Raw genomic sequence first — 24,869 nt, forward strand, 5'->3', positions numbered from 1 at the left:
AGTTGTTGACTATTTAAGGTAAGAAACTGGGATTCCCGATGACAAATGACTTGTTAGCATGGCAGTGCTGTTCCACCTGGAGTCATCAGGGAAGTCATGCCACCATAGCTTACAGTCTTTGCTGTGTCCTGTGGCACAGCCTTCTGAAAGCATACACCAGAAGCAAGTCAAGTCCCTTAGCCGGTGCTGTGTGCGGTGAGACTGGTGAGCATAGAAGGTCGAGGAGGGAGGAAGCCTAGATTTAGTTTTTCTTTCTGAAGGTAGGAGAATTACTTATCTTACAGAGAGTCAAGGAAAATGAGCAGAGTTAGAATTTCCTCTTTTTCTTTGCTAGATGGATGAGGTTTCTTGTGGCCAGCATTACTTGCAAGGCAGTGTTCAGCTTGATGTGCAGGGCAGGCAGGATTGCATCTGGCACAGAGGGCTCTATGTAGGTACACCATCTGTGTGTATGATGGAGCCCTGGTATGGAAAATGCCCCACACTGGGATCTTATGCATGTCTGCAAGTTGATTCTCGTGAAAGTATTGAACTTTTTGAAGAGATAGTAGAGATTAGAGATTCTCTCTGCCATGGTTTCAGTCTTTGCTCTGTTGCTTACTAGCTCTGTGACCTTGGACAAGTCACTTCACCTGTTTGTGCTTGAGTTTGCTCTCTGCTGTGGATTAAATGCATTAGCAAGTATGAAACGGCGCAGCCCAGGTGGCTCAGCGGTTCAGTGCCTGCCTTCGGCCCAGGGTGTGTTCCTGGAGACCCGGGATGAGTCCCACGTCGGGCTCCCTGCATGCAGCCTACTTCTCCCTCTGCCTGTGTCTCTGCCTCTCTCTGTGTGTGTCTCTCATGAATAAATAGATAAAATCCCTTTAAAAAAAAAAAAAACAGCAAGTACGAAACAGTACACAGTGTTGTGAGGAGAGTGATTTCCTTCCATTCAGTCCTCCCCTCTCCCTCATACCTGCTCAGTGTGAGTGCAGGTTTGACCCAAGCCTTTGGGGGGTGTGTTTCTAGTTGGACGGCTGAGGCCTACAGGGCAGCTGTAACTTCATTGAAGTTTTAGCTGTGGAGTCTGCATTTGACAGGTGTCTCCAAACTTTGTCATTGATGAGTTCTTTGTGGAGTGACCTGAGAGTCAGGAAACCTGAAGGTGTGTGTTGTGGCCTCCCAGCCATGCTCATTCTGGGTCCCTACCTCTGAGAGACTGGGGCAGCTGTGAGACTTAGTTGAGCCTTTCAGCAGAATGAGAATATTACCAGCTGTCTTAGTCTGGGCTGCATAATGAAATGTCATAGACTGGTTGGCTTAAACAACAGAAATTTATTTTCCCGTGGTCCTGAGACTTGAAGACCAAGATGACAGTGCTGTCATGGTTGGGTTCTGGTGAGGCCTCTCTTCCTGGTCTGCAGACAGCTACCTTCTTTTGGTGTCCTCACATGGTTGCCTTTGGTGTGTGTCCAGAGGCAGCGGAGGCCACCTTTCTTCTTATGGCCTTCAGTCCTATCTGATTAGGACTCATATGACCTTAGTTAACCTTAATTACCTCCTCAAAGTTCTGTCTCTGAACATAGTTACATTTGGGGTCAGGGCTTCAACATATGAATTTTAGGGAGACATATTCGGTCCATAGCACCAACCTTCCTTCCCTGAGAGCTACCCAGTGAGGTCACTTGGTAAAAATAGCCTGGTGTCCTCTGTGGCCCCTGTACTGTTATTTGTAAGGTATGTTGGGTCTTTCCATAGACTGGGGAGGCAGTAGGTCTGGATCTCCTTGCCTTCTTGAGAGTTGGAATAGAGGGTAAATGAAAAGTGGAAGGTGATGCTTACTTCAAGCTCAGTAATGGGGTGTATGTTAAGGGGTGGGCACCAGCCTTCTGATGTGTAATGATGCCCTGTCTTGTCACCCATGTTGTTTGTTTAGACTAGGACTAAAATCACATGAAACACAGTGGAAGCTCTCTTTACCATTGTCCCCTTAACGAACTCCCAGGAATAACGAATGCTTTTCTGTTATGCGTTCTTTGTAAAACCTCAGTGCTGCCCACAAGCGTGCTAAATGCACAGCTTGCAGGCTGCTCTCTGCCCTGCCCACTCGCCTCAGCACCCACTGGCTGAATTATGTGCTTACCAAGAACTAGTTTGTTCCCAAAGTCATTTGTACAGATGTGACTGGTATTGTAATTAAGTCATGTACTTAAATATCAGGTAAACTGGTAAAATAAGCCTGCAAATGCAGTGGGTCACCCCCCACACACACACACACACTTTGAACACTAATTAGAAGCCATGGAAAGATTCAATAAGTCCAGCTCACTAAAACATTACTGTCAAATTAGATGGGCGTTAAGATTGGGGGAAAACCTAAAACTCTTACAATTTTATTTTGATATTATTCTTTTGACTCCACTTTAATGAATTGGACATTGGAAATGATGGACAACAGATCATGTTCTGGTTCACGTAAGGAAGATGATGTGGGGCTCTTACCAATGGATCTTTACTCAAAGTGAGGTCTTCCCCTACCTACATTAGAAGGTGGATGAATGCACATTTATATATGTGATACAAAAGTAAAAATTTTAGGTATATATATTTTAGGATTCCTTGCTTTATTTTGATGAACCTATCCCCTGACCTGTTTACAGGTCAGAGGAGAGTGTCTGCTGTTGCCATTCAGCTTAGAGCCTGTTTTGATGGTTTGGCTTGATTTCAGTTAGTGGTTTTAGGGCATAGATTTGATTTTGTGTATGATGTTAACTTAATAAATCCAATACCAGTGGGGCTTTGGGAACTGGGATTTTAAGGCAAATGAAAGTGGCTTGTTCTGGATTTTAGCAGATTCTTTGGTTCCTTCTGTAGACTTTCAGAATAGTGAAGAGACCTAATTTCCTCATTTGACAAATAAGGAAACCGAGGCTTCGAGAGAAGGGTGTCAGAGGGGAGGGGTGTCTGGTGGTGTATTGAAGGGAGCAGAGGCAGGCCCACTGCACATGGAACTGTCCCCCAGAACCCCTGCATCCATTCTCCTATCCGGCCTGGGAGCTGGAACTCTCCACCATACAAGTGCTCCTCTAGGGGGGACCTCTCTGATGCCAGTTCTGACTCGTGCTCCCCCCTTTGGGACAGGACCAACCTGGAGGCCTTGCAGAAGAAGCTGGAGGAGCTGGAGCTTGATGAGCAGCAGCGGAAGCGCCTTGAGGCCTTTCTCACCCAGAAGCAGAAGGTCGGGGAACTGAAGGATGACGACTTCGAGAAGATCAGTGAGCTGGGTGCTGGCAACGGTGGCGTGGTGTTCAAGGTCTCCCACAAGCCGTCCGGCCTAGTCATGGCCAGAAAGGTGAGGCCACTCAAAAAAAAAAAGAAAAAAAAAAAGAAAAAAAAAAAGAAAAAAAAAAAGAAAAAAGAAAAAAAAAAAAGGGCTGAATGGGATTTGACTTGGTGAATAGGTAATTGGATTATCTCTTGGAAGATCTGGGGCCAGTGGAAGGAAGACTGACTTTTCATTCAGTACCTTTTTGTGCTATTGGAATTTTGAGCTCCTGTTATCTATCAGATTATAGGATAAACATACTGATGATGTGTTAGTGTATTTATCCCCACCCCCAGACTGGAAAATAACGGCAAGTGACCTTCCTTAGCTTTGTGCGTGCTCTAGAAAGAATGCAGGGGTGCCTATTTGCCATTATCCCGTGCAGGAGAAGCTGCTTTTATTTAGCTAGCTCCAGCAATGCACCGACTTATCAGGTTGTTTGCCCGAGGTCCAACCCTGTGGATGCTTCCTCTGCAGCTCCCTGCAGTGTAACATCTCAGCCCCCCGCTGTGGTCAGCAGTGTTGGAGCTGGACTTCCTGTGGAGCCATGGTCCTCCTCTTTCTGAAAACGGCCCCTGCTCTGGCAAGGCTGGGCTCTTCCATGTTTTCCAGCATACCATGTTTAATCCTGACTGCACATGTTTGCTTGGGCCACTCCTTCCATCCTCTTGAATAGTGCCCGTCCTTATGGCTCGCCTCCTGTCTGGCTCTCACTAGCAGCTTCAGCCCACACCAATAACCATGGCTTCCAGGTTCTCTGGCACTCTTTGTCTGTGACCCTTTCTAGCAGCTTTCTATTATTCAGTAACCATTTCATATGCCTGATGTGTCTGCCGCCTGTCTCTCTGGATGAAACCAGGGACAACATGAGGGGGACATAAGGTGGCACCTGAGGCCCTGGCTGACTCTTAACCACCTCGGGCTCCAGAGGTCAAGGGGAAATCTGGGCAGCCTAGGTCACATACTCAGTTCCTCATACCCTTCTACTCCCATAGCCCTCAGGTATCAGCCAGGTTCTCAAGGCTACTTTTCCCTCCTCTCTCAGCTTCACTGCTCCTTTTGGAGGAAACTCTCCATTCAGCTTTGTTCTCAGGAGGTGTGAGGCCCCCCCCCCCCACCCCCAGTCTTGGCTCCTAGGAGCAGAGGCATAGCCACTCTCCCCTCGTTACAGCTCCTTCAGAACCCATACTTGCCTTGGTTAGTTGGTACTGAGTGCTTTGGGCAAAAACTTGGTAGTTAAAACTTACCTGTTTTCTCTCTTCCTACCTTTAAGAGCGTAAGCATTTAAGAAAGCTTCTTTCCATCCATCCATATATTTTTAAAGCCTCTCTTCCTCCCACCTTCTTTCCCCAGCTAATTCACCTGGAGATCAAACCTGCAATCCGGAACCAGATCATAAGGGAGCTACAGGTTCTACATGAGTGCAACTCCCCGTACATCGTGGGCTTCTATGGTGCATTCTACAGCGATGGCGAGATCAGTATCTGCATGGAGCACATGGTATGTGGCAACCTGTCAGCCTCTGCAGGAATGGCCTGGGAGTTGGATGACTCTGGTCTCATCTTTGGTTGGGGAAGCAACCAGCTGCCCACACTGTCCTCTCCCCAGCCCAGCTCCAGATCCACATCACTGTCTTGGGCCTCTGGGAAGACTGTCTATAGAACCTGGAATAACCAAAAGATAATAGGCCTCTTTCCTTGGTCCCCTCCTCTCTTCAAAGAGAGGTGGCAGCAACCATAGATCCCTGCAGGGTGTGCTGAGAGCCCATCTCTCAACTTTCTTGACCCCAAGGGTTTGATAAGAGTGAAATCTGGTTAATACAGTTTAAATCCATTTATTATGTGCACTGTTGTATGCTAGGTACCTGGTTCTGGAGATGATGGAGATGAGACATCCCTGTCCTCAGAGTCTATAATCTGATTTAGGGATAGTCTCTGCTTTGGGTGTGCAAAGATGTAATGCCACCTGATGCACATCAGAGAGGGCAAGTAAGGGGGCATTAATGGGCTAATTGTGTGGATGTGAGCCACCAGTCTTTGTACCACTAGCTGCCTGGAGCCCCTTCCTCCTCTTCCCAGTACCTGACAGTAATAGTAACCACGTCCACAACAATAATAATGCTTGCAGTACTAACACTGATTAATTTCTTGGGTGTATATCATATCATGTTCTGCCCAATGCAGATTAATATTCTATTGCATTTTCTCAACTACCTCATTGGATGGGTAGATAATCTGCATTTCACAAATGAGAAGGCCGAGGCTCAGAGAAATGACTTGCCCAAGGTCATGCAGCTACTAAGTGGAATTGGTAGGATTTACACGAAGACTGTCAGACCACAGTGCACGTCCTTTCTTGAATCCACTGGATAGTGACTGGGGCTCTGTTTCCATCCTTGGTGCAGAATTTCAGAGAGGCTGGCTTCGTGATCGTATTTTTTTTCCTGTCCCCATTAGGCAGCAGGGGACTTTTGAATCCGAGATGTTTATTCATATCTCCCTTCTCTACAAAAATCCAAGTAGACACTGTTTTGTTTGCCACTGTGTCTCCAAAGCCCAAAATAGCCCTGGCACACAGCAGGTGCTCAATAATGATTTGTTTACAGATTGTCTCTTTCTCATAAGTACCTGGGGCAAGTCTCTTTCTCTTTCTGATTCTGTTTCCTTGTTTGTAAGATGGCCATGACTAGACCTCCCTCATTGTAGATTAATCCTAGAGGATTAATGAAAATAACAGAGTAAGTCTCGGTGCACTGACTCCAGGCCTGTCTTCTGTGAATGGTAGTGCTTGCTTTGTTTCCACTAGAGTTGACAGCTCAGATACAAGGGCTGACATGACTGAGTTTGTGCCCTTACGGTGGCTGGGCTTTCTTCTTGGCCGGGTAGAGTGTCCTGCCTCAGCTCTACTTCCTTTCTGACCCTGGACCTGCCCTGATCTCTAGGGAGAGAGCCTCGGTGCCTGGTCTTAATGAACTCCGGGAGAACCTACCCCACGCAACCCCCCACATCAGGAGGTTTGTCCCTTGCTGGTGCCCCATGATTTTGAACTTCTCTCCATGTTAACATGGAAGTGAGGAAGTGCCGTACACACTGTTGCAGGCATCTGCTGGCTTGTGTGGTGTCAAATGGAATGTAGAATCTGAAATGTCTTCTGTGCTCCTGAAGGTTATTGAGAAAGCTCTTGTTCTTCTTGCTTAAATGGGAATGAAGCAGACTCTGGGAAGCACATGAACATTTCTGGTTTGGTCCTCACCCAGGCTCGGGGTGCTGATATGTTCCCCTTGGGTCTTCACCTCCCTTTGGTGGTGTGCAGTGCAGGGGGAGGGGGCTGCTTCTTACGCTTTGGGTTTCTTGGGCTCTTTGTACTATTGATGGTTGGTTTTTTAGCTCTAGCCCAGAGTTTTGGATGAAGATGAGTAACTGGTGGTAGAGGTCCTTGCAAAGTAGAAGGGAAAGAGGCTGGAGGTAATGATAAACCAGTGACAGGAAAGGCCAGAATAGTCTCTTTCCTCTTAGGTGTTGCAAATAATTGAAGGTGGGTGGTGGCATGGCTAGACATAATAGTAACTAGCTTTCCCATTTTCCACCTCTTGGTGAGTCATTTCCATGGTATAGAAGTTGACCACCCTCCCCAAGGTGGTGGATGGAGGGAGCAGGGCCTTGGGCTTTGTAACAAGTCTGAGTTACAGAACCAGTAAGTATCAGAACTCAGTTCTAACTAATGTCTCTAACCAGGTCTGCTTTCTTTAAATGTCATGCTCTCTTAGACTTTTCACATCCATGCAGAGATATGTTTGGACCAGATCTTCTCTAGGGCCCCCTCCCCCTGCTAAAACCCTGTGTCTTTGTGGTTTTTGGCACTTTTAACCAGTCAGGGTTTACATTAGTTAGCATGGGTTCACCTTCACAGACACTTATTTGTAGTGCTTGTTATGTGAAGGGTTCCACGTTAGCTGCTGGGGGATGGGGAGACACTGAGAGTGGCCTCTTTGTTCCTCAGAGGTGTTCACAGCTGGATGGCTGTGTCCTAGGGCCTTCTTAGATGAGGAGTGTCAGTTTGGTCAGAAGGGCTTTTGAGCATCACCTCTGTGTCATCCCCTGCCTGCTGGCTTCTGATCCATCAGAGACTCTTTCTGAATTACCTCCAAGTTCTTTGTCACTCAGCATTCTCCCCTTTGTGAGAGGAACCAGGATGCTATTTGTAGGATGTGCATGGTTGAACTCCAGGGTGCTTGCTTCAGAGGTTAGGGTTAGGCCCCAAACATTGATAGTCAGTGGTCTTTTCGTTTATTTAGAACTTGCTGGAAGCTATTTTGTTAGCCGTGTGTTGCCTCTTGCCATGTGGAGTTCAGTCTTTTTATTTGTCTTAAATGGACCTGAAGTGAGGCTTGCTCATTCTGGAATCCTTTATTTCCTTTGGATTCATAGAAACCATGTATAACCTTTGTGCCTCTTGCTCTGTCCTACCCACCCCACCTTTCCCTTCAGGAGGACGAGGTGACTCAGGACAGGACAAGGGTTGGTTTCCCATTCTCTCTGCCCATTTCTAGTATCTGCAGGTCAGTTTTCCTCCTGTGGATTTGGCTCTGTGGGCAGGGTAGGGTCCTCCCACTTTAGTCTCTGAAGGAGAAGAAACCTCTGGAGTTAGCCTGGGGATCCTGAGCCTAGAAAACTGGCTTTCAGAAGCTGGGAGGGTCAAAACCTATTGAGGACCAAGCACAGTGTCTGGTACCTGTTGGGTGATAGATATTGAGTGGCTGACTGAAGGAGGCCAAGATGCAGAGGGTGTGGTCAGGCCTGGGGCTCAGTAGGAGAGAGTTAGGCCTTGGAGTCAGCAATAGGATCTTGTGTTCCTAGGTATCCACAGGCCCTGAGAAGAGCTGGAATAGTCTGTTAGTACTAGTGGGAGGCTCAGAGCTACCAGAGGCAGGACCCTGTAGTGAAGCTGTTGTGGCCTAGAGTCCAAGTGGCTACGCTCCACAGTAGTTTTCTGCTGTAGCCCTAGACCCTCTCACCCCTTCTTGGTCTCTGAGTAGGCCTTTCCTGCAGGATTGCTCCTGTCCTGGCCTCCTCTGACAAGAAAACCCTCTGATTGCTGGTGGCCACTTCTCTTTTATGGAATTTCTGTTTTGTCTCAGCTTCCACATTTCAGAAGTGTTGTCATGTAGAGCTTTGTTCCTCAGCCACATCCCAACTTCATAGATTCTTTGGTTTTGCCTATGTCACAAGCTCTGTGTGTTCTTTGTCACTAACATTTCCCCCCAATACTTTACTAAGACAATTTCAAACACACAGCAAGGTGTGAAGGGATTGTGTAACATACCCTATAAACCTACCACCCAGATTCTGCAGTTATTGTTTTGCGATATGTGCTTTACCATGTATCACCCATTTATCCCTTGCTCACATCATTTCTTAGATGCATTTTAAAGGAATTTGTGTCACTGACATCCATTGGGCCCCATCTTCTAAAGGACTCAGCCAGGGGCTGACTTTTGCTAGAGATAAGCTGTGCTTGCTCTGCCCAGTCTGAATTTTTGAGACCCAAGGGGTAAACGGATGCCCCCTGATCAGAATAGGAATGCTCCTGCCTTGGGGGAAGTAGATTCCTGCTCAGGTGGTAGCTGAGCAACCAGAGAACTGAGGATTCAGAGTGGATGGTTCTCATGCAGGAGTAAAAGCTTTTGAGCTCTCTCTGTCTCTCTCTCTCTCTCTTTTTTTATAAGGTATTTGTCTCTTTTATAGAAAACCTTCACAAAAGCACCATTGACTTAATAATTGGCTTCTAAAAATAAGCACAATTTTAGCAGCTTTAGTCAAGAAAGGCAAGTCCTTGGCAACAGTGAAGTAGAATTAAAAGGTTGTAAGGTGAGTTGTAGGCAGCTCTGGGTAATTCTGACTGTGGTTCATGCTTCATAAATCTTGCTAATAATCCCATTGTTCACACTGTAACTCTGCTTATAGCTTGGAAGGAGGTGAAAGGAAAGAGAGCCAAGGTTTCTTCCCTTTTTTAATAGGAATATTTACCACAACCTCCAGGGAAAGAGTGAGCCAGACTGCATTCTGTCCTAAGCTGTGGAACCTGAGAACCAAGGGGTTAACATTTCAACCTCATTTTCACAGAGTTGCTTTGTTACCTAGTTTTAACTGCATAGTCCTCCCTGATAATTAGGCAAAGCAGATCAAACAAAGGATCTGAAACCACATCCAACTGGAAGCAAAAGAGAAATGGCTTGGAAACTTTCTGCACTGGAGTCCCTCTTCCCATTGGTAAAGGAAATTGAGAGGTGCTATCATGTTTCTGGAAGCCTGCTAACTTGGGTGTGGCTACCTGGACTCTGATGCCCTGATTTGGCCACCAGGGTCCTGCAGCATTGTGAAGGCCTCCAGGCTCACGGAGTGACTCAAACCTCAGCCTGGATTACAGCTTGGGTAGGGCTCCTCCAAGGACTCTGGGAAAATAAATGGGTCTATAGGGGATTTCTGTTTGGTTCTAGATGAATTATTCTACTCTCATGTCTGTGGGAATTCTGGCACATGGGAAATTTTAGATTGAATTTCAGAATCTTCCATCATGCACTGTGGATTCTGATTAGAAGACACACTATGTTCTGGGGTACTAGTGTACATTTGAGAATTCACACACAACCTGTACTACTTTGTTTTCCCTCAGCATCTGTGATCCAGAGTTGACTGTGACAGAAAGTGATTGGTTCAAGTGCTCCTTTTAATAAGCATAGGATTTTTAAGTGAATAATCTATTTTTAGCATTGTTTTAGGAGACATTTATTGAGGGATCTGTATCCTGAACGAATCTTATTTTCTCATCTCCTTTAGAAAGAAAGCAGTAGGGATCCCTGGGTGGCGCAGCGGTTTGGTGCCTGCCTTTGGCCCAGGGCGCGATCCTGGAGACCCGGGATCGAGTCCCACGTCGGGCTCTCGGTGCATGGGGCCTGCTTCTCCCTCTGCCTGTGTCTCTGCCTCTCTCTCTCTCTGTGACTATCATAAATAAATAAAAATTAAAAAAAGAAAGAAAGAAAGAAAGAAAGCAGTATTATATATCTTAGAGTGCCTTTCACAGACTGGACACTTAGTAAGTACTATTAATTGATTTGTAGGTTTAATTCCCCACTCTCATAAAGGAGTTCAATAATTTAAAAAGGTAAAAATAGGGGGATCCCTGGGTGGCGCAGCGGTTTGGCGCCTGCCTTTGGCCCAGGGCGCGATCCTGGAGACCCGGGATCGAATCCCACATCGGGCTCCCTGCATGGAGCCTGCTTCTCCCTCTGCCTGTGTCTCTGCCTCTCTCTCTCTCTCTCTCTCTCTCTCTGTGACTATCATAAATAAAAAAAAAAAAATAAAAAAAAAAAAAATAAAAAGGTAAAAATATTTATCATGTGGAAAACTTACAAACAATAGAAAAGCGCAAAGAAACTACCATGCAACAGAAACTTCTCATCTTACAGCCTAGACTAGAAATAACTGTTGGTAACATTTTGGATGTTCTGGTTTTGTGTGTGAACACAAACATATTTTTATGTCTACCAAAGTGGGACTATGTTCTGTCATTTTGTTTATCATGCTGTGCCTTGTTCTGTGACCTTATGCTCCCTATGTCATTGAGGCTGGGTGGTTTTGGAGGCAGGGGGCTTACAGAGATGTCTCTCTGCTTGGCCACATCTTGCCACCTCAGACAGACAGTGTCCATGTCCCTCCTGCTGCCAGCTTTTCCCTTAGCCACTTTGTCCAGGAATCACTTCCTCCTCCTCTGAGTACCTGTAGTGATCTCTGTTCTCCTTATTCAGCTATTTCCTACCTTGTTTCAGAGGAGGATTTAAGGTGCCTGGCCTCACTGAATATTCTGTCTCCCTGAGCAGAGTGTTTTTGTTTTTGTTTTTTTAAGATTTTATTTATTTATTCATGAGAGACACAGAGAGGCAGACTCCCTGCAGGGAGCCCGATGTGGGACTTGATCTTAGGACCAAAGGCAGAGGCTCAACCACTGAGCCATCCAGGTGCCCTTTTTTCTGTATTTATAGTTTTTTCTATCCCTAGTTTCTCACACATTGTTATGCCTTTCATAGGGGTGATTAATAAATGATGGATAACATTGGTAAGTGCTCAGCATAGATGAGATAAGCAGTCTGATTCTCTCTCTCTCTCTCTCTTAAAATAAATAAGTAAATCTTTGAACAAAGAAACAGGGCACTTGAGTGGCATAGTCGGTTGAGCATCGACTCTTGATTTCAGCCCAGGTTGTGATCTGAGGGTCATGAGATGAAGCCCTGAGTCAGGATCTGCACTCAGCAGGGAGTCTGCTTAGGTTTCTCTCTCTATCTCCCTCTGCCTCTACCTCTTGTCCCACTTGCCCCCCTCACAAGTGTTTGCGTGCTCTCTCTCTTTCTCAAAATCAGTAAATCTAAAAATCAGTCTGAGTTTGCAGGAATTGTCTCTACTTCTGCGGGCGATTTTAAATTATGGCTGATAATTGGCAGCACTTGAAGCCATAGGGGTATGAACCTGGCCTGCTTCACTACATCAGGGTTCCCTGAGTGAAGCTTTTCTCCAAGATCTTAGGTTGCAGTGTAGAATCCATGAATGGGAAGGCCCTGGCATGTGAGCCCGAGAGACTGACTTCACACCCCATGTGTGTCATGTCTCTCATTCTCCCTTTCTACTGCCTCAGCCCAGGGTTGGCCTGTATCACCTCCTGCTGATCAGCTCCTTCACACTCTCCCTGCCCTTTCCTTCAGCTGCTGTGGTTTTCACTGAAAGCAGGCAGCCTGGATTCCTTGCCTTCTGTCTCCATCACAAAGGCAAGTCTTGATTCTTTGGTGGGGCACTGTGACTGGGCCGCAGGTGGTGGTTCTTGGCCTGACCCATCTCTGCATTTCTTCATGCACCCATGGTGAAGTAAAACACACGTCATCCCAGGAGGACTAAACAGTTTGATGCTTTTCTGCTTTTGATCTAATTGAAATACTTGTTCTTTCTTACTCTTTACCCCTGCCCTCCCGCCACCCCATGGTTCCCCCATTCCAGGTACAGAAATCATTCTTTGAATAAGACTGTAACTCAAATTCCATCTTTTTTTTTTTTTTTAAGATTTTATTTATTGATGGGGGGAAGGGGCAAAGGAAGAGAATCTCAGGCAGACATCTTATAAGTGTGGAGAGCAATGTGGGGCTTGATCTTATGACCTATGGGATCATGTGACCTGAGCCAAAAACAGGAATTGGACCCTTAACAGACTGAGCCACCCAGGTACCCCTCAAATGCCATTTTCTTCTCCTCCTCCTCCGTCTCCTCCTCCGTCTCCTCCTCCGTCTCCTTCTCCTCCTCCTTCTTCTTCTTCTAGATTTTATTTATTTATTCCAGAGAGGCAGAGACACACACAGGCAGAGGGAGAAGCAGGCTCCATGCAGGGAACCTGACGGGGGACTCGATCCTGGGTCTCCAGGATCATGCCCTGGGCTGAAGGCAGTGCTAAACCGCTGAGCCACCCAGGCTGCCCTCTTTTTTTTTTTTTTCCTTAAAATTTTTAAAATTTAAATTCAATTTAATTAACATATAGCATATTACTAATTTCAGAGGTAAAGTTTAGATTCGTCAATTGCATATCACACCCAGTGCTCACTCCATCACTCAGGAACCCCATACTCACACCCCCAACCCCTCCAGCAGCCCTCTGTTTGTTCCCTGTAGTTAAGAGTCTCTCATGGTTTGTCTCCCTGTTTCGGTCTTGGTTTATTTTTCCTTCCCTTCTATGTTTATTTTTCCTTCCCTTCTATGTTTCTTAAATTTCACATGAATGAAATAATATTTTTGTTTTTCTCTGACTTATTTCACTTAGTATAATACCCTCTAGTTTTATCCACATCATTGCAAATGGCAAGATTTCATTATTTTTGATGGCTAAGTAATATTCCATTGTGTATATATAACATACACACCACATCTTCTTTATCCATTCATCTGTCAGTGGACATCTGGGCTCTTTCCATGTTTTGGCTATTGTGGACATTACTGCTATAAACATTGGGTGTAGGTGCCCCTTCCAGTCACTTTGTTTGTGTCCTTTAGATAAATACCTTAGAGTACACTGACGGGTTCATAGGGTAACTCTATTTTTTTTTTAACTTTTTGAGGAACCTCTGTACTGTTTTCCAGAGTGGCTACTCCAGTTTACATTCCCACCAGCAGTGTAAGGGGGTTCCCCTTTCTTCACATCCTCACCAACATCTGTTGTTTCCTGAATTGTTAATTTTAGCCAACAAATAGCATTTTCTAAAGTGAAGTCAGTATTACTTCTCTCTTCTGCGTGTGTAACAATTAAGAATTTATTCTGTTTTGTTATATTAGGAATTATATATTTACCCTACTTGTTTGTACTTTTTTTTTTTTTTTAAGGATTTTATTTATTTGAAAGAGAGTGAGAGCACAGGTTGGGGAGGGCAGAGGGAGAGGGAGAAACAGACTCTCTTTTGAGCAGGGAGTCCAACTCAAGGCCCAATCCCAGGACCCCAGGATCATGACCTGAGCCAAAGGCAGATGCTTATCCAATTGAGCCATCCAGGTGCCCCTGTACATTTATTGAGGATGGAAACTAGGTCTTTTTTTATATCTCTGTCCTCCATAGAAACTAACACAGTTCATGACACTTGGTAGGATTTGTGGAACAAATTATTGCTTTCTGTGACATTTTTCTTTTGATTTTACTATGATTTTTTTTTTTTTTTCGAATAATACCAAATACAAGTTGTGACTTATATGCTGGTGATAAAATGGCTAACATTTATCGAGCACTTAGTATGGGCTAGAGTTCTTCTGAGTGCTTTATATGTATTAGCTTATTTAATACTTATAATAGCCTATGATTATTATAGTAGCCTTAAAATATCACCATTTTACAAGTTGTAAGTAACATGGTCCCAGTTCCCTTGATAGTAAGCAGCAGAGTTGGTGCTATGCAAGTTTAGACAGTTTGCCTCTAGAACCTCTGGTCCTAACCATATACTGTTCTGTCAGTTCAGTGCAAACCTTTGCTTTTAACATTTTAAGTAATCTCTGCACCCAACGTGAGGCTCAAACACACAGCTCTGAGACCAAGAGTCACATTCCACCGGCTGAGCCAGCCAGAAGCCCCAACAGGCTTCTTTTGATCCCTGAATTGATAGTTCACTTAATGATTATCTGTACGATTTGAGTTTTTGGTTATTTGATCCCTTGCACAGTGTTTTGCATTTCTATCTTTTGAGGTCTGGAACAAATCAAAGGGTTCCCTTCCAGAGAGATTTGCCACATGGGGGATTCACTCCTCTGCTGAAGTTTAACACTGGAAAGAATAGTTTGAGATGCTGTCACTAAGTGGGATGGTATTATTTTTCTTAGGATGGGGGTTCCTTGGATCAAGTCCTGAAGAAAGCTGGAAGAATTCCTGAACAAATTCTAGGAAAAGTTAGCATCGCTGTGAGTATATTGTACAATTTTTCTTCCAAGTCTTCTCATTGAGAAGTTAATGAGTTGGCAGGATATGGACAAGAGAGGAAGATAGTAAGTCAATCAAGGGAAAGTTTGTAAGAAAAATAGGGTTTTCTCACTGGAATTTTCCCTGTCTATATTCTAGATATAATATTGTTTCTTTCTCTCTTGTCAGAACTAGGAAAGTGACTTTCTCTATATTAAAATCTGCATCTGCAGAAATAGGACAGGGTGTCCAAAGGAATTCCCATTTGTGGCATGAGAAAGCCTCTTTTTATATCACAGCTTTAGGAAAAAGCCCAAATTCAAGCACAGGGGTTTTTGAAGTTGTCTAAACTTGCAATAATCAATGCTGCTTAAAAATAACTATATGCCATGTGAAAAGATGGTTTCTTGATAATACAAGTTAAAAATAAGGGAAAAAGGCAAATTTGTGATGTTAGATGAAATATTTTCTAGATCATTTTAAAATACAGAGGCTGACTAACCACCACCACTTCAAGTTTCTCATTTTTTGACATTGTCTTTCCTCTAGGTAATAAAAGGTCTGACATACCTGAGAGAGAAGCACAAGATTATGCACAGAGGTGAGAAGTTTCTTGCTAGTTATATTGTGAATTGTAGCTGAAATCGAAAAATTGTTGTATCTTCTTTTGTGTTCTGTTTTGGTGTAAAAACCATTGAATAGTATTTTTAATTTTTATAACAAGTCTTTGACTAGTTAGTTGTTTAGCTTTGAAGTAAGCTTTATGTCCCACATGGGGCTTGAACTCATGATCCTGAGATGAAGAGTTGCATATTCTACTGACTGAACCAGCCAGGCTCTCCAAGTCTCTCACTATTTATTTAGTTTGATGGCTAGAGCAAGTCCCACTCTTGTTTTGGCCTGGCTTACACTTGTTATCTAAAGCTTTGACAGGCAGTCACCCAGTAAGCCCAAGTGGGAACTTAGTTACCTATCCACCAGTGTCACCATCTGCCTACTGGACTAGATAGTACATAGGCCCAAGGCCATGACTGACTGAATGTGAGTTTGAGTATAAAAGAAACTGATTTCTTTTAATAAAAGTACCTATACACTTACCATATGACCACTCTTAGATATTTACCCAAGATAAATGAAAAAATATGTCCATACAGACTCCTATACAGATATCTAAAGCATACATAGTAGAAAAAACCAAAGTGTTCTTCAACTGGCAAAGAGGTAAGCAAATTACGGTTTATCCATATAATAGAATATTATTCATCAACGAAAAGAAAAAGGCTACTGATGCTGAACCTCAAAAAACATTTATACTGGATGAGAACATCATGATACAAAACAGTACAAACTAGGGGTGCCTGGGTGGCTCAGTTGGTTAAGCATCTGACTTCAGCTCAGTTCATGATTCTCAGAGAATCTCAGGGTTGATTCTCTGGGATCAAGCCTCGCATTGAGCCTCCACATAGAGCTCTGTGCTCACAGCAAGGAGTCTGCTTGTCCCTCTGCCCCTCTCCCCACTCTTGCTCTCTCCCTTGTCTTGCTCTCAAATAAATAAAATCTTAAAAAGGTACAAACTGTTTCTATTTATATAAAATTATAGAGAAAGCAACAACAGATCCGTAGTGATAGAAAGTACATCAGTGGTTGCCTGAGGGTCTGAGGAGAAATTAACAGCAGCATGCAAGGGTACTTTGGGGGTGGTGGAAATGTTGTATCTTAATCGTGGTGGTAGATGCATGCATGAATTTATCAAACATCAAACCTTCTGCTAAAGTCTCTATATGTTATGGTATATAAATTACACCTCAGTAAAGTTTATTAGAAAAAAAAAAAAAAAGGTAAGCCAGAAGACAGAAAAGAGGGAAACACAGTGCTGTGGACTATGTCTCTTCAGCTGTGGGGTGCTAATGGTGACAAGTGTAAGGAGGGAGAGCTGAGGAGGAGTGAGGAGGGCTGATGGAATCGGCTGGCCAGCTACTGTAGATTAGGTGATAAATTCTAAAATTGGAATTGGTTTTTCAAACACTATAAAATGTGCATAACATAAAATTTATCATTTTTAACCATTTTTAGGCATATGTTTCTGGCAGTAAATACATTCATGTTGTTATGCAACTACCACCGCTATCAGTGTTGCTGAGGTGTCAGTTTTGCTTTAATTGATCTGTAGATTGAAAGCCATCCTCTTGAACATCCCAGTAACCTTTATTGTAGAATTCATAAATTATATACAAAATGTATGTGGAAATGCAAAGGACCTAGAACTGCCAAAACGGCTTTGAAGAAGAAGAACAAAATTGGGGCACTTAGACTACCTGATTTCCAGATTTATTATAAAGCTGTGATAGTCAGTAGTGTTGTGTTGGTGTGAAGCTAAACATAACAGATCGAATAAAATGGAAGGATTCAGAAATAGACATGTATATATGTAGTCAGTTGAGTTTTGACAAAGACTCTGAGGTAGTTCGATAAAGGAACAATAATCTTGCCAGTAAATGTTGCTGGAACAGTTGTATATTCTTATGTACAAAAATGAACCCTCACACTTATCTCACATCATAAAGAAAAATGAACTCTCAGTGGATCATAGGTCTAACTGTATGAATTAAAACTATAAAACATCTGAAAGAAAACATAGACTATCTTAATGACCTCTGTTTTAGCAAAGTGTTTTTAAATGGGACACAAAAGGCATGGAGAAGTATAAAGGAAAAATCAATAAATTGAACTTTATCTAAATTAAAAACATTGCTTTTCAAAAGATACAGAAACAAAGAGGCAAGCCGCAGACTAAGAAAATATTGGCAAAACCTGTATCTGTCTAGTGGCATTGTCTAAATTATATAAAGACCTCTTAAAATTTAATAATAAAAAGATAAACAACCCAATTAGAGAAATGGGTAAAGCTTTGAACAGATGTCATACTAATGAAGATAACATGGATAGCATATAAGCACATGAAAAGATACTGAACAACATTTGTCATTATGGAGATGTAAATTTAGTTCGCAGTGAGATACCCCTTCACACCTACTGGAATGTCTAGAGACTACCCATGTGTTATTGAGGATACAGACCAACTGGAACTCTCAGACACTGTAGGCAGAAATGTGAAATGGTACAAGCATGCTGGAAAACAGCTCCTCTGTTTCTAAAATGTTAAGTATGTGCCTACTCTATGTTCAGTCATTTCACTCAGGATTTTCTTCAAAGAAATGAAAGCGTATGTCCATTCAGGCCCTGTACATGACTGGTCAGGGTAGTTTTATTTGTAATAACCCAAAACTAAAAATAACCCAAACATCTATCAGTAGTTGAATGGTTAAACAAATTGTGGTACATCCATACACTAGGATATTATTCAGCAATAAAAAGAATAAACCATTGATACATGAAAAATGTAACAGACAAAAAAAGAGCATATATCATGTGATTCCATTTATATAATTCTAGAAATTACAAACTGATCTGTAGTGATGAAATACAAACGAGTGGCTGCTTGGGGAATGAGGGAAGGAGGAGGGCAGGATTACAGAAGGGCACAAGGAGACTTTTGGGTATGATAATTTTGATTGTGGTGATGATAACATACATATGTTCATCAAATGATACACTTCAAGTATTTGGGGTTTATTATTTAAAAATCACATAACCAATAGGGGTGCCTCGGTCGGTAGCTCAGTTGGTTGAATGTCCGATTTTTGGTTTCAGCTCAGGTCATGATCTCTGGGTCATGAGTGGGATCAAGCCCCATCTCAAGCTCTGCACTCAGCAGGTAGTCTGCTTGAGGTTCCCTCTCTCTCCCTCTGCCCCTCGGGCTTGTTTTCTCTCTTTCTCTCCAATAAATAAATAAATCTTTAAAAAAAGAGAGAGAAAATGATATACTAATAAAACTGTAAAAAACAAACAAAACAAACAAACAAACAAAAAAAACAAACCAAAAAGCAAACACCCTCCTCAAAAAGTGAAGTTGTCAAAAACAGTGATAAAGCAAGTTTCTTAAAAGCAACCAGGGAAAGGGACAAGCACTTTGAAAGAGAGTTTTGTAGTGTTTTTTAAAATTAAACCATACAACAAATCCCTTAGCCCCTTGTCTCACTATTGACTTAAGAGAAATGAATACATTTGTCCACATAGAGACTTGTGCACAAATGTTCATAGCATCTTTATTCACAATAGCCCCAAACTAGGACCAACAAAATATTGGTCACTAGATTAGTGAATAAACAAATCTTGATAGATTTAAACAACAGAATGAAGCTCAACAATAAAAATGAGTGAACTATTGATACAATTTGGACGAATCTCAAAAACATGCAGAGTAAAAGAAACTCTACACAAAAGAACACATAGGGTAGGATTCCATGTATATGAATATCTAGGACAGATGTAATTAATCCACAGTAACATAGTAATAAAGTAGATTAGTGGTTGCCTGAGGGTGTCAGGGGGCTGGAGTGGGGATCTCCTCAAAGGGATATGAGGGAACTTTCTGGAGTAATCAAAATATTAAATCCTGATTTTGGTGGTGGGTTTACCATTGTATGCTTTATTCAAAAACGCATCAAACTACACACTTAAAATGCAAAATCGTAGAAAGCTTTCTACTTTATAACTACACTAGCTACTATTTTGTCCTTTTTCTAGTGACAAGAAAAGTGTCAATAAGGAGGTACGGTATGACTGGTGTGGGGGAGCAGTTTTCTAGTAGTATATAGACCTTGATTTTTTTTTTTTAAAGACCTCTGAGTTCCTGGATAGAATATTTTATTGTACTTATTTCTAGGAAATAGGAATAGCTGAAAGAGGGGGGAGAGATGAACATTTCTTGAGCAAGGGGCTACGTTCGAGGGCTGCAAAGGACATAATTCTCACTCAGCAGAATCCATGAGGGACCGACCAGTCAGTGTTGTAGAAGGATTTGGTGGAGGAAAGCCAGTGTATCATCTATAAAATAGAATCCTCTTGCCTACTTCAAGGTTGCTGTGAGGATTGAGGACATTACATAAGGAAAGCAATTAGCAAAATGGTTTGCGTAAAGAGGGGCCTAACAAAGGTGAATTGCCTTCCTTCTGCCTTTATGTACGAAGAAATTGAGACCCAGTGAGGATGAATTTCTTTTATCAGCTGTACCTTTGTGTGCTGCTCCCTTTTGCTCTTATTACTGCCTTTCCTGGGAATGTTTACTTCCCAACCCTACCGCGTCCCTCATACTCCTACCTTTTCTAGGCTAAGTCTGCTCATCTTTTTAAGGTATAGCCCCAAGGCTTGGGAATCTGCCAGTTAAAGTTCAAATCTTAACTCTCTTACATACAGGGAATATAAACTCTTGAGTTATTTATTCATCCGTTAAATGAGGAGAGTTCATGCCAAAGGGCAGCAATTGCAAATTATATGCATATTTGGTATATTTGTGAGGATTTAAAGGGCTGCTTCCCATAAATCATTAATAAATAATGTTACTGTTTGGCTTAGTTATGTTGTTACTATAGTAATAATGTTACTGTTTAGTTCAGACGTCTCTTCCAAGAAGTGTTCCCATGAACCAGTCCCCTCCCAGAGCAAATTAAGTGCTTTGCGTCTGTATTCCTTTGGCACAGTGTCCATCCCTTTCTTACTGTAATAAATAATGAGTATTTATTGAGGGCCTGTTATGTACCAAGTACTGTATTATGTGCTTTAGCTACTTTTCTCATTTATTGGTCACAGCAACCTTGTGATAGGTTTGTTTTGCCTATTTTACAGATATCGAAACCCTAGCTGAGAGTTTGTTTTTCTTTCACCAGTTTGTGAGTTTCTTCAAGTCAGGGGACACATCACATTCATCTCTGTATCCCGACTCTAGTATAACAGAGAATAGCTTGCCCCTCAAAGAGTTGTTAAATGGGTGGATGTGTGATTAACAGGTGTCAGAACACACAGGAATCAACAGTGTCTCCTGCCTCTAACACAGTCATTGATCTAGGCCTGAGTTTTTCTCTCCCCACTGCCTTCCCTGTACCGTGCTCTGGGTTTTTGATGGAGAGCTCTAACTTTATTTCTGTTCCAAAGAGAGGAAACTTGCAGCTCATTCCTGGAATAACCAACTTGCTTTTTCCTTCTGCCTGATGCTGCCCCCACTTTCTCAGGAATTTCTTTTCTGGCTCTGCAGTTACTGCTCTTTGGCAAGAAGAGCTGCTTTGTGAGCCAGATGGGTCTCTGGACAGTTATCTTTGGTGGAGAGTTCATTCTTTGCCCAGCCAAGAAGGGGAAGTCACTAGGACTTCTCCTCCAATGAGCAGTGTCTGCAGCAGGCAGCTTGGCCTAACTGCTCCACTTTTCAGACTCCTGCTGTCATGCATCTTCTCCAGAAGCCCTGAAAGAATTCACTGTGAGGCCTGGGCTGTGGAATGGTATTCTTGCACAACGCGATTCCTGAGCAAGAAGAACAATGAGTGGATGATTCCCAGAAACCTGGGTTAGGGTGATGATGGGATAGTGAGACTCCTTGCTGCCAGTAAGTTTTTCCTCTGGTCTAAATATATTCTTTCCTGATGAAATTTAAACTCTGTTTCTTCTCATTATGTCCTTGAGGTGAAATGGGGAAACCTGCGGGGGCTTTTTCTTGGCTGTACATTTTTCTTTTCTTTATTCCTACTTGCTGATAATTTTCTGGTTGAAAGCTTAGTGGTTATTTCAATGAGTTTTCACTGTGGAATGAATAAATCAGCCCAACCCTTAGTAGTTTAAAAACAGCAGTGTCGTGGGGGTACCTGGGGGCTCAATCTGTTGAGCATCCAACTCTTGGTTTCAGTTCAGGTTATGATTTCATGGGTTGTAGGTTCAAGCCCCACATCAGGCCCCTGTGCTCAGAGTGGAATCCGCTTGAGATTCTCTCTCTCTCTGCCCCTCCACCTGCTCTCGCTCTCTCAAGTAAATATCTTATTAAGTAAAAATTAGAGAAAAAACCCCCGACAATAAACCAGCAGTGATTTACTCTCTGTAATTTTGTGGGCTGGTTGGACCTCTTTCCTCATGTTTTCACTCATCCTCTGAGACACAAACTCCCTGGCTTCTTCCCATGATGGTCTTGGGGTTTCAGTCATAAGAGAGGAGTAACCCTACTACTAAAGCACCATTTAAACCTCTGTTTCCATCAGGTTAATGTCCTGTTGGCTTTAAAAAAAAAAAAGTCATGTGATCCAGTCAGGACTAAAAATGTAGCGGGATAGGTTCTGTCTCTTTGGGAGCAGCTAGAAAATATTTCAGCCAGTTTTTGCACTCTGTCCTGGTGACAAAAGTTCAGGGTTTGAATTCTGACTGTGCTACTGAATGTGTAACCTTGGGCAAGTTATTTAACTTCTCCAAGCCTCAGGAGGAATAGTCTACCTCCAGGGCTGTGAGGATTGAGACAATGCCTACAAGCGCTTAAAATAGTGCTTGACCAACATCATGGACAATCTGTGTTACTGTTGCTTAACAGATCAATCAGTAGGTTTTTGTGATTGCCAGATGCTGGTTTAAGTATCTCAAAATGCCTAAGTGTTTTGAGATCCTGGAAAAGTTGAGAGAATTTTTTTAAAAGCTAGACTCCCACACTTGAGTAGGGCAGGAACCAGGGCCCCTCTGGTTGGGAGGTTGGGTTGTGTAAGCAGAAGAGCAGTTGTCCTCGTTCCTCAGCTAGCTACCCCTGGGGTGCTGCTGCTGGGGCAGTGAGGCCTTCTTAGCCTCATGGTGGGTGTGGGAATAATGTTGGTGATATAACACTAGGCACACCTGAACTCACAAATGACTTTCTGTAAGAGGAAGAGCCATAATGGTAGTTGGGGGGAGACCATTTCCAGGTGCCATTTAAGTACTGTTTTTTCCACCTACGTAATAGTCTCTTGAAAGTTTTCACTTATTTTTAGTCGACCAGGTAAGTTGAAGGACCGTTGGCCCTAGTGAGATACCCTGCTTTGGGCATACATATGGCTAGCTTTCATATATCTCTGATGTGTCTGTCCATGCTGGGTGCGAACCAGGTTCTCAGCCTCATTCCTGAAGGGATCTGTCTTTGCGGCTGTAGAGCAGGACTTTATGGGCCTGACTAGTACGGCTCATATTCCCACTGTCTGAGGTGATGGCCTGCTGTTCTGGACTTTGTTTGCAGGGAACCCATCTGCTGTGATCCTGTAGCGGGGAACAAGGGTGCAAGAGCACCTGGCTCCGGGGGTACCACATATATTAGGTTTGACCACTGGCCATGGACAATCCAAAGGCAGAGAGAAGACTGGTGGTGAAACAAGAAAGGAATTTGTTTCAGTGAAGCCAACACTGAGAAGGTAGCAGACTAGTGTCCCCAGAGGGCTGAAAACACTTGGAGATTTTGTTTTTTTTTTTTTTTCACTTGGAGGTTTTTAAGGAAAATGTGGGTCGATGGGGTACGTGCACGTGAACAGTCAAGGTCAGGTGGATCATTGTTTTGGGGGCCATCATGTGGGGGTCTTGTGGGGGTCTTGCTGGCCTCAGGGCAGTCCCTGTTGCCCGAAGGGATAGTTCCCATCACAGGATGCTTTGCCTTCCAGGTCTTTTGCCTGAGTTGGAAGATAAGCTGGAAAGAAGAACTTAATCAATTGGAAAGAACAGATGGAGGTCAAGGAGTAGTTGAAGTCCTCTGCGAGTCTGTCCTGCTTTTGTGTAGACATTATATTCTATTCCCCGAGTGTTCAAAGGGCAAAGCAGACTGTGTGGCTTAGCCTGGTGTATGTAGTTTGTGGGCCGCTGATCAGAGAGTCGGTATTAGTTTTGTCTGGAATCTCTGGGTAACGTTTTTTGGTATAATCATGGGTATGTACGTGCACATGTTCCTCCATGTTGATTTGCCCTTCTCCTCACTGTTGGCTTCCATGATGCAAAGAAAGTAGTATTTGTATAATATTCATAGAATACCTCTAAGTACAAGGTACTAAGTGAATCACTCCAGAGAGCATAAAGATGGCTCAGAAATGCATTGTGTCCTCCAGGAACTTGGAGTCTAACAGGGGAAAAACGTCTTGAAATACAGGGTGGTGGAATACAGCCAGTGTTATTTTTTATGCATGAATCGCTGCTATCCTGTCAACTTTCAAATAGAATTTGATGTGATATAATTAGGATTCTTTGGTTGTGTCAGAAATCCAATGCAAGATTACTTAATCAAAAGAATGTATTAGTGTGGGTCACCTGTTAGAAGGCAGGGATGAATATAGGGTTGAAAAGACAGCCTCAGGACCCTGTTACCTCTCAGCATTACTCGTGGTGTGGGCCTCCTTTACAGTCTGAGGCTTTTCATTGGGGGCAGCAGGGACCTCAGTCCTTAGTGTTCTGTTCCAGAGAAAGAGCTCTGCCCACTGTCCTGTAGGCCTGAATCACTGATTGGCTGTGCTGCTAGTGCCTGCCCGCTTTTGGGCCAGTCACTTGTTCCAGGGACTAGCGTGGTCTGGTTGTCCACCTGGGATTATAACCTACTCTGTGGCAGGATAGATGGGGCTTGTTGGTTGACACCCTAGCAGAAACACTTGTTGGGAGGAGCCTACCCCAAATGAAAAGAGGGGCTTTATTACCAGAAGGTGGAAAGGAGGAACAGAGGCTGAAAGCTAGCAAATTAGGAAGAAAAATTATATTTTGCTACTAATATGATCAAGCACTGGGTCAGGAAGACAAAAAGCTGTTAACAGATCGAAACAATAATTAAACATTTAAGCAGGGGTGGGCAGACTGGCGGCCCACAGGCCACATAGGTCTACTGTCTATTTTTGTAGGGCCTGCAAGCCAAGAATTGTTTTTTAGAATTTTGTGATATATGATAATTGTTTTAAATTCAAACTTCAGTGTCCATAATGAAGTTTTGTTGGAACATAGCATGCATATTTGTTTTTCATGACTGTTTTTGTGCTATAATGGCAAAGGTAAGTGGTTGCGTGTGAAAGAGACCATATGACCCTCAAAACCTAAAAATATTTGCTCTGTGGTCCTTTACAGAGAAAGCTTCCTGATTACTGGGTTTTAAGGAGAAGAAGAATTTCCCCCAACTAAGGAAACCTTAGAATTTAAGTGCAAGAGGAAGCCCTGGGGTTTTCAGCTTTGAGTTCTTGGTGAA

At 43.2% G+C, this 24,869-nt stretch overlaps 1 protein-coding gene across 1 annotated transcript in view; it reads left to right on the plus strand.

Moving 5' to 3' along the window:
- The window catches only part of MAP2K1 (mitogen-activated protein kinase kinase 1), a 77,860-nt gene that overhangs the window by 34,361 nt on the left and 18,630 nt on the right, over positions 1–24,869 (plus strand). Inside the window, exons 2-5 of the mRNA XM_025472413.3 lie at positions 3,121–3,331; positions 4,658–4,804; positions 14,695–14,772; positions 15,320–15,371. Coding sequence (XP_025328198.1) covers positions 3,121–3,331; positions 4,658–4,804; positions 14,695–14,772; positions 15,320–15,371 — 488 coding nt within the window. The remainder of the gene's footprint in view (positions 1–3,120; positions 3,332–4,657; positions 4,805–14,694; positions 14,773–15,319; positions 15,372–24,869) is intronic.

Source organism: Canis lupus, chromosome 30 (assembly GCF_003254725.2).
Source record: "Canis lupus dingo isolate Sandy chromosome 30, ASM325472v2, whole genome shotgun sequence".
Taxonomy (NCBI): domain Eukaryota; kingdom Metazoa; phylum Chordata; class Mammalia; order Carnivora; family Canidae; genus Canis; species Canis lupus.